This window comes from Rhinopithecus bieti, unplaced genomic scaffold, assembly GCF_001698545.2.
Source record: "Rhinopithecus bieti isolate Rb0 unplaced genomic scaffold, ASM169854v2 scaffold_74548, whole genome shotgun sequence".
Lineage (NCBI taxonomy): Eukaryota > Metazoa > Chordata > Mammalia > Primates > Cercopithecidae > Rhinopithecus > Rhinopithecus bieti.
The window spans coordinates 1,041,291-1,051,719 of NW_016828873.1; the positions used below are offsets into that span (position 1 = coordinate 1,041,291).

Here is a 10,429-nt window from a genome sequence, read left to right on the forward strand (position 1 = left end):
TAAAATCTTAGATTACTTTGAATAATCTGAATAAAATTTATATAAAGATAATTTTCTATCACTACACTGGAAGTTTTAAGTAGTATGTTTTCTCCAAAGGTAAAAATTCAGAACATAACAACTGATAATAAAATCTGCAAAGATATAAATTAAAATCAACACACATATACACATATTTACATATCTGCAATATTCATAGCTTAAATACATACATAACCTTTTGTAAATTAAGAACATTCTTCATTTTAAAGTAATACTATTAGAATGAGACTATCAAAACAAATGATGGCGTTCCTGGATTACTTCTACACAAAAGGTATCTTTAAAAAAAATCTTAGCATAAAGCAAGAACTTCAGTTGTGATATCAAGGCAAGTAACTTTATGAAAACATACATCCTGTTAAAGCATCTTTGAAGATTTCCATAGTTCTGTGATAAAATATGCAAACAGTAAAGAGATTATTCAGTGAATGCATACAGAATAGCAGATAGTTGCCAGAGGGCTTGTTATAAAAAAAATTCTTGAACAAAGGGCTAAGCATATTTCAAAATCATTAAAACATAAATTTCTAATTGGTAAAGTATAAACTTCAAATTAATACAAGAATCAAGGTAAAAAGGAAAAAACATGAATATGACATACCTTGTGTTTTAGTTTACTCTTCACTTCCTTTAGTCCCAGCTTTGCATGATTTTTGGCCTAGAAAATGATAATAAATGTGCCTGGCTCAGGATGGTTCTATTACCATTTAAAGAATAAGCATACAAGACCACATCTAATGACAATTACTAACTATTCATATGATTTAGAAAAAGAATAGATTATAATCTAACACTCTTTTCAGGGATACACATTATCACTTACTATTTTATTACACCTAAATCAGTTGGTAAAACCATTAGTCTCTTCTTTGTATACAAGTATCATATGAAGGCTAACATTTAGCCTATGTTGTTTCCTAAACTATTAAGAACACGAAAGGAATAAACCAGATTACTAATGTTAAAACTGTAACAAACTGGAGGAACAGAGAAAGTACATCCCAGCAGCAAGTTATTTGGGCAGATGTTTAACTTGAAGAAACTTTGGCAATTTTACAAAGCTTTATTAAGGGCTTTTACAGACAGACATAGAATTTTATTAGCAGAGCCATCTTAATGGAATTGTATTTCATATATAGTTTTCTGGTAAAATTAAAAGTCATTTAACAATTTAAAGCTATCCTCATGTTTCACAGGGAATCTGGCCACAGCATTTGAGTTTCTCACATCCTGCTGTGATTCCGGTGGGGTATAACTTAACTAAAGGCAACTGGGGGCTTTCATGAAAGCCCTAGCCTTTGTTCCACTAGAAATTCCTACTCACAGTGGCCAAGGTGAAAAAGAAGAGAAAAGGAATTCATATTTACTTTGTTTCCTAAATATATGACTGTGTGCTGGGTGCTTAGCATGCATTATCTTAGGTAGTTATCACAACAATTCTGTAAGATTAGTACTACTATAATCACATTTTAAAATAAGGAGAGTGACTCAGGGAGACTGTAATCTAGCTAACTATCCTCTAATCCACTTGATCACACTAATCTTTTCAGATGCTCTTTAGTATACAGAGTTGAAGCTACTAGTGTCAGTCTTTTCCATGGTTCTATAATTCCATAGTGCACTGATTCATTTAAATAATTGTTGTCCTATGTCCTTCTCTGACTTCCTTCAGATTACCTGATGGGATATAGGTTCTCTCTATCCTTTTCAACTTACCAGTTTGAAGCTTAACAAAATGCATGTATTCTCCAGGGAAATGCTCCAAGCAAATGGCTTTGGTAATAATTTAAAATTGAGACCTAACAAGAAAGATGACTTTGAAAACTGCTTAGCCAAATAAAATATGAATTCCACTTTGCTGTTATTCTTAAATTTATACATGTGTGTATGATAACTCTAGTTTTCTTTATGACCCCTATCAGCATAGAAAAACACATGCATAAAAAGCATAGGAAAAAAATGTAACCATAAAATAAGTATAAAATGTTGTAAGAACAGGATGGAATATTATTTGCTTTGACAAACACATATTCAGTATTTCTGTAGTATGTTCAAAGTGCAGAGCAAAGTGATAGGGAAACAATTATAAAAGTAGGGACAGTATCTCTTACTGTACCTTCATGCTCTGCTATAACTCCAATGATGAGCATAAGGCTTAGTTCATGATAGGCACTCAAATAATTTGTGAATAAATGAGATAGAGGTAAAAACATGATTCCTACTTTTGAAAAATTTATTACCTATAGAAAACCAAGGTAAGTAAATTTCGTTTTACCACACAACAGAAATTGGGAGTTTATTCATAGCAATTTGTGGTAAAAGAAGGAATTTCAGAGTACAGATATCAGAAAATAAGCAGTCTGGAAAGATCAGTTTTAGATACAACTACAAAGGTCACAAAATGACTGACTTACCTGCCTCAAACTTCTTGATTCAGGGATGATATGATCACAAGATAAACGATAAAAGTGATTAGGTATATTCTAAAGACCTTAATTCACCTGAAATTAATTAATTTAGGGAATAATTCTCCAGAGTAGAATTTTTTTTTTTTTTTTTTTTTTTTTGGGAAAAGGGCCCATTTTGGGCCCCGGCGGGGTGCGGGGGGGGAAACTTGGCTCACTGCAACCTCCACCTTCCAGGCTCCAACAATTCTCCTGCCTCAATGTCTCAAGTAGCTGGGACCACAAGCACATGCCACCACACCTGGATAATTTTTGTATTTTCAACAGATAGGCGGTTTCATCATGTTGGCCAGGCTGGTCTCAAACTCCTGACCTCAAGCGATCCACCGGCCTTGGCCTCCTGGTGCTGGGATTACAGGCGTGAGTCACAGCGCCCAACCCAAATAACAGAATTTTTAATTTGAAAAGATTTTACTTCCTTGCAGAGAAGCGTTCAAAATAAAATACTCCACTGATTAGAAGGATAAATTTTAAAATAATGAATAGGGTTTTGAATGTTTGCTTCATTGCTGTGCTTTTGTGAAAAATATGAGGGAAATTAAGGCAAGACACATATTTGACAAAACAATACAACTTCTCTAAGACTAAAAAAAAAAACCCTCAAATGCCTGCTCCAGAAGAAAATGAAGGGCTAGTGACTGTGAAACTATTTTTAGAATGTTAAATGAATATGAGAAACAAGGATCAACATTACTTTGCTTTTTCACATGGTAGTTGTGTGCTATTTCAGTGCGACCAAAATCTCTTCAAAAACTGCACTTAAACCACCAGAGAGGTTTCCTAGGAAAGCCATAGAACAATGAAACAAAATGCAGAGGCTGAAGTTTCTAAGGCAAAATGATAACCTTGTCTTACTTTGGCTTTATGGCTAGGGTTCAAATAACTATAATTTTGGGACTGTATTTTTTAATCAATTCTATAGATTAGCTTCCCTACTATAAAATTTAGTATTTGAATGGAATTTTTAAACAGAAAGGGTGGCCACATTCATATCACAATTTTCAGTCAAGGAATAACAGAAGTTCTAAATTTTTATTAAAATATACTATTTTATTATTAATTCAACCACATCAATTCATTTACAGAGAAAAGCTTTTGAAGACAAATTCTTACAAAATCAAAACTATTGCCTTAAATATTTTTAGAAATATAAAATATATGACCTATTGAATTTTTAAAAATTTATTGAACACAACCCACTAGCTTCCCTCCTGAGAAGTTACTAGACTAGTATCAAGACAGAAATGTACATAGACAAAACAAGTGTTGAAACAGAAGGTCCTACAGATACAAAAATACGTATATAAACATTTTTGTGTAGGGTTGAAAAGACAAAAATATGTATATAAACTTTTTTTGTGTAGGGTTCAGAAAAATTTTTTCAGGGGGAATAATGTCTGAACTAAGTCCTATAAAATGAACTGGTGTTTTCTAGGTGGATAAAGGCCAAGAAACTGACATTCCAATTAATAGGAATGGCTTGAGCAAGAATCAAAGGGCAGAGGAGAATATCTTATATTCATGAAACGAGGAGTAGCTAAGTATCTTCAGAGATATGGAAGGTTCTGAGGAGTAGGGGGAAAAGGAACTAGACATGAAGGGTTGGGTTTTGAAGGGTCTTAATTGTCATATTAAAGAGTTTTTTTACTTATCATTTATTGTTTATTATTCTTACTATTATTTCCGTTTTGTTTTCTATGAGTCTTAGAGCAGGGGTGTCCAATCTTTTGGCTTTCTTGGGCCATATTAGAGGAAGAAGAATTGTCTTGGGCTACACATAAAATACACCAACATTAACAAAAGCTGATAAGCAAAAAAAAGAAGAAGAAGAAGAAGAAAGAAGAAGAAGAAGAAGAAGAAGAAGAAGAAGAAGANAGAATGGAAAATGTTGTTAAATGAAATAATGACATTTTACAAAATGGCACCCCATCATGAACTGTTTCAATTTACTGCACAACTTTGCTGATAGCTTTGAAATAAAATGAGAACCATTTTTAGATTATATAAAAGAAACTACCCTCTGCATGCAATGTTATAATTTTAGCAATTGAATTTTCTTTGGTCAATATTAATCCTAAAATTTTTAGGTTTATTTAAAAGAAAATTAGAAAATATTCAGAATTTACATATCTATCATCTAGGAAAATGTTATATAATTTCATAAATAGGATTTTTAAATATCAAAAAAACTTACAAATTTATATGCTGTCCGTACAGCAGGGGTTGCTTTGGTCATTGCTGTGTTGAACAGTGCACCTCCTTTCTGCAAAAGAAAAACAGAAACATATTTCCAAAAACGTTTGGCCAAAATGTCCTGAAAACAAAGTATTATAGTAAGTTGCATAAAAAAAGAGCTTTACTCACAACTTAAAGACATACACAAATTATTTCATGTTCAGTGTTTTCAAGTTTCTATGTACTATAATAATTTCAAACAAAATGTACACTTTCCACTTTATTCTTTAGTTGATCTAATACATCACTTAAAAATCATTTGTTCCTTGAAGGTTAGGTAGACTTGAGCAATATGACTAGTATTGAATATATTTAAAGCTTAATAAGAAAGAAATACAAGTTTATCAGCTGTTTTTATATTGGGCAAATAAAGTCTCAGTCTGTCAGAGAAAGCTTCATATTTAAAAATTATATTAACAAAACTACATTACCACAAATTATAAAATTGCCATCAAATCCTACTAACCCACCTAATTTCTTCTTCTGGAAAATAATACAAGAAAAACAAGATTTGGCAGGAAAATCTTGCTTTTCAAAAAGAGCCATTTATCTTTGGACCAAAACTTTCCATTTAAAAATTATCTTAATGAGTATCAACAAACTATAAACATAAAATAAGAATATTTAAAATATGACAAAATATACAAATATTTCAAATATTTCAAATAAACAGCATAAGTATAAACAGCATACTTTTGCTGAACATTTCTCCATTTATATTAGAGTAAAAGAATAACATTTGAAAGCTTATGATTACCTTGACTGTGTGCACCCATTGTTGATATGACCTCGGGTTCCCTGGAATATATAAAAATGAAATGCCAGGAATGGTTGATCAAAAATAAATCTGTAAACCAAAATTTATCAAGAACTAGTATTTGTACAATTTTTAGTAGGCAAATTTTATATGCACTGTTGTAAAAAAAGCAATAAAAGCAATGGCATCATAAGAACTAATAAATTGCCCTAATTCTTAGGAATAGAGTAATTAGCAATTTTAGGAATAACAGAGAATCACTTTTTCTTCATCCATATATGAAACCTAACAGTGTTCTTTCACTTTAATATTAGCCTCAGAGGAGAAAATATAACCAACCTCATTTGAAATCCAAATTTCTTATGTTTTTCAAACTGACTTTTCACTGTTTAATATCTATGTTGTTTTGTAAACTTTGCCTCCTTTACACAATTAGGTTTATTTAAAAATATTTCATGTACATGGAGAACTTTTAAAAAACTAGAAGAAATTTAGAAGTGCAAAAAACCTTGGCAACAAAAAAACATTCTTCTACAACTGCTAAATATTAACAGAGATTAGTAGCTAACTTTATTTTAATGTAAGCTTGCAGTTTTAGTTTTGAAAATATCCTCTAATTGTAAATCTGTAAGTTAGAAAACTATTACCCAAGGAAATGTGAAGCAAATGCAGCTTTTAGGTTATAGGTTGTCATGATTATGAAAAAGCTCAAGTGCTAAAAAAACGTAGTTCTAACAATATCTGGCGATTAACATATCTGGTTCCAAATTGATAAATACTTTAGTCAATAAGATGATATCAGAAGGTAAAAAAAGAAATACATATACAACTTATCTAATCTTTCCCATCAACTGATCTCAGTTAGATTTCAGCTACCTTCTTATTTAAAAACTTAAATACTCCCTAAGTCACAGGGGTAAAAAGTCACAATAAAGAAACAAAATTCCAGGTCTGTTGTAGTGGCTTCCACCTATAGTGCCAGCTACTTGAAAGGCTGTGGCTGGGGCACTGTTTGAGCCCAGGAGTTCAAGGTTGCAGTGTGCTAAGATTACGCCACTGCACTCCAGCCTGGGAGACAGGGCAAGACTCTATCTCTCTCTCTTTTTTTTTAAGTCCCAATGGCTACTCAGACACTACCCAGTACAAAGAACCCCTAAAACATACTGTTCTCCTCTACTTTGTGGCTGTGGATTTTAAAAGATGTATCACCTTGCTCTTACGAAATAGAGACAAAATGATCTCAGTCCCAAAATTTCATTCTAGCTGTTATCTTTGCATCTCTGATCAACATCAGGCAAGAAGTGTCCAGCTCTGGATTCACTTCTATATTTAAAATCTTACTCTAATTTAAAAGAAATCTCAAGAAACAATTTTTATTCTGAAAAACATCTCTGACTACTCAGAACACAGCACTGCACCTTTTCTGGAGGATAAAATATGATGACAAACTTTTTTTTTTCACATTATTTAACTTGTGAAATAACTATAGCAAAATGTAACTACCTAAAATAACCTCTGTAAAAATAAGTTGTACTGTTTAAAAGGTATGAGTTTCAGGTGATATTTGGTTTGACCAAACTTTTAAAAGTATATTTCCCTTGTAAAATAGTAAAACATTCCAAGTTATCCTACCAACTTATTTCTCAGAGATGTTTTTAAACAACAAAATAAACCGCAGATCTTTACTCATCCAGATTATTCATATATGTTTATTTCTGCATTTAAAAAGCTCTCATATACTTATTACTTATTAAAAGTTCATATAATTATTACTTCTGTACTAAAAATGGTTGAGTGGAAATCACATATTTAAGACTTTGTTATTATTCACAGTATTCTGGAAAGTGTTTTAATTGTTTTCCCAAAATGAATGTAAGAAAGTGGAAGAAGAAACACCAGTTTAGCATTCTGTAACCTTTGTCAATTCAGAAAACAATTTTTTAAAACCTCTGAACCACAAAGAAACTAGCTATCATAAAAGTTTCAAACCATTGTAGAAAGGTTAGGGTCTTATTTAGAACTATGAGGAATAAAAAAGCTAATTTTCAGCTCTGTACAAGTCATCGCATGTTTTTATCTACATTATTTGAACTGCATTTTTCTACTGTAGAATAGGCAAACAGTGCCATAAGCGGTCAGTTCAATGAGAAGGAAGTGGGCTTTGAAGTCCAATGGACCTTTGGAGCTCAGGCCTACTCTATCCTTGTGAAGCATGTTTAGGAGAAGGTCCTTAACTTGGCTGAGCATCAGCTTCTTCATTCATCAAATAAGCATAATAGTCATTGCCCTTCAGGATTATTGTGAGGATGAAAGATAATGTTAAACAATGTTTGGTATGGTACATAGTATATTGAAGAAATATCATAAATGATCATTATTACTATAAATAATTTGCCAAAACAGAAAACTGAGGTTCTATGATGACATATTATTCACTCATGTTCTCAAGGCTGGCAACTGAAAAAGAATAATAATCTAGGATTTTAATTCCCGGCTCATTATTCCTTCAACTCTGAAAAACTACCTCTAAGACTGCTAAGTAAAATATGATTAAAACTTAAGTTATACAGAGTTTCCTCTATATCACACCCAAGGCAAATATATTTGAAAGGGAAAGGGACTGCTCAAGGCTAATACCCTGAAAAAGAAGGTTAATAGAGAGAATTACCAGTAATAATCTAAAATTTCATAGTATAGGGGCAAGGAAGTCCCTTGCTTCGATGTTAGGAAAATATGGTACAATTTAGGTAGATTCCTATTTTAAAAGTTTTAAGGGCTAATTGTGCCTTTAAATTTCAGTGCTTTTATGATTTAAGATTCCTATTTCCACAATATTTATGAGAAAAGCACATTATTCTTTAGTATTATTAGAAAAAAGCTGTTGTTCTTCTAAAAATTAATTTGAATGCCAAAGAAATCCCTCAGAATCCTTCTTTTAAAATAACTGGATTATGGCAATAATATGCATTACTGAGGAAATCCTTAACATTATTTTTGTTAATAAAACAAGTGATTTTCTCACACTCAAGGACAAAGTATCTATTTCTCACTTATGCCAAGACTTTCTCTTCAAATGTACTTGCTTAAATTTCAGTAATTTGTACTTATTTATCTCAAAACATAAATTGGTCTAAATTGTTCTACAAGGCCAGAAAAATGCCATTAAAACTGATATTACCTACCACTTCCTTCAAATTCCTTTGATACCTTAGTAAAACTAAATAAGAACGGAAAAATAAATAAAAGAACAAATAAAAGACTCATCAGATTATATGTGTAAACTAAGGAAGAAACACATGCTAGTGATGGAGAGTAACCACACACTCCTCATAAAATGAATCTGAAAACGTTTCTCCTTTTTAAAGTTAACTTGGTGTAAATTTAAAAACTAGTTTTCTTGTAAATGAAAAAAATATTTAAAGAAAGAATATGTTCTTAACTACTCAATATTCTTTACCTGCTTTTTCACAGACCAACACTATGTTTACTTAAATGCATCCTTTGTTCTACTCCTATCCTGTTTTATTACCTTTTAAACTCCATGATTTTTCTTCCCTTTACACATTCCTTTTAAGTTAGGTTAAAATTGTCCTTTTTAGTTAAAGTCGAAGATGTTGCAAGGGTCTCATGAAAGAATAAGGTGTGACATGGATTTCCTTAATAGTCCTGATGAGGGCTCACAGGTCAGAGGGAGGTTTTAAAAACATGCATGCATTCACAGATTCTGTAACCATACACTTGTAGATTCAAATGTGAATCTAGATGTTCCTTATCTGATTGTCCTGCACTGTATATTTTTAATCAGAGCCACAATAATGATAAAGCTCCATCATATTCATATTCATTTTATCATAACCATCGGCATTAACAAAAATAGTGTACAAACGACTATTGCAATGATAAAGAAGAGAAAATATATGTTTCTCTGAAATTTCCTAGTTATTTTTGCTTAAAGGAACATAATTTTTTCTTAGTTTTAATGTTAATTTCTGCCACAGTGGTCTTTCTAGGACTTTATGTACAAAAAAAATCTACAAGAAATTCAAAAGAGATGAGAATTTTGCTTTGATTCAATCAGAGTAGGAAAGGGTTAAGTATTACTCTTGTTTACTGAATGTTTTTGCATTAAGAAAATCTACTATAAAAAACAAGATATCTTTGAAGTCAGATAGACACATGTGGAATTGAGACTCTGGCCACTACTGGTTGTGTGACCTTGAGTGAATTATTGAGCTGAATACTCAATAAAAATGAGGTAATGAAAGTATCTCCTTGGGTTTTGTGAGGATTAAATGAGATAATATTTGTAGAGCTCTTGGGAGAGTTTCTGCCACATATTAGTGCTCAATAAATATAAGCAATTATTATATTACTATTATCAGGAGAGAAACAACAATGTTAGATCAGTTTACTTCTTTGAAGCATAGGTTGATTTCATGACATCAACATATTCTTCTTTCTCACAAGGGTAGTGTGAATGACAAATGTTTGGAATTGACCTCTAGGAACCATTTTGTAAAGACACACACACACACACACACACACACACACACACCTAGCTAGATGGAGATCTTCTTAATAGAACACTAGTAGAACTAGTTACTACTAGTTAATTACTACTAGTAGTAATTAACAGAACATTAGTAGAACACTGCGAATTTTTATTATATTAGTCATCTTTTTATTTCAAATTCTAACACATTTGAGTTTATTTTCATCTACAAAAAAAGTCTATGTATCTATAACATAACATAGAATAATTTAAAAATAATGCTTGATAGGCACAAATTTCTAAGGAACTTTCTTGCTGTACTCACTGGAATTAATATTTGTCAAATTAGGCCGGGCGCGGTGGCTCAAGCCTGTAATCCCAGCACTTTGGGAGGCCGAGACGGGCGGATCATGAGGTCAGGAGATCGAGACCATCCTG

General features: G+C 31.8%; 1 protein-coding gene across 1 annotated transcript in view; it reads right to left on the reverse strand.

The window, feature by feature from the left end:
- Nucleotides 1-10,429, reverse strand: part of DENND1B (DENN domain containing 1B) — a 219,873-nt gene that overhangs the window by 33,221 nt on the left and 176,223 nt on the right. The window contains exons 16-18 of the mRNA XM_017864615.1: nucleotides 5,500-5,540; nucleotides 4,702-4,770; nucleotides 644-700 (exon numbers count right to left, since the gene is read on the reverse strand). Coding sequence (XP_017720104.1) covers nucleotides 644-700; nucleotides 4,702-4,770; nucleotides 5,500-5,540 — 167 coding nt within the window. The remainder of the gene's footprint in view (nucleotides 1-643; nucleotides 701-4,701; nucleotides 4,771-5,499; nucleotides 5,541-10,429) is intronic.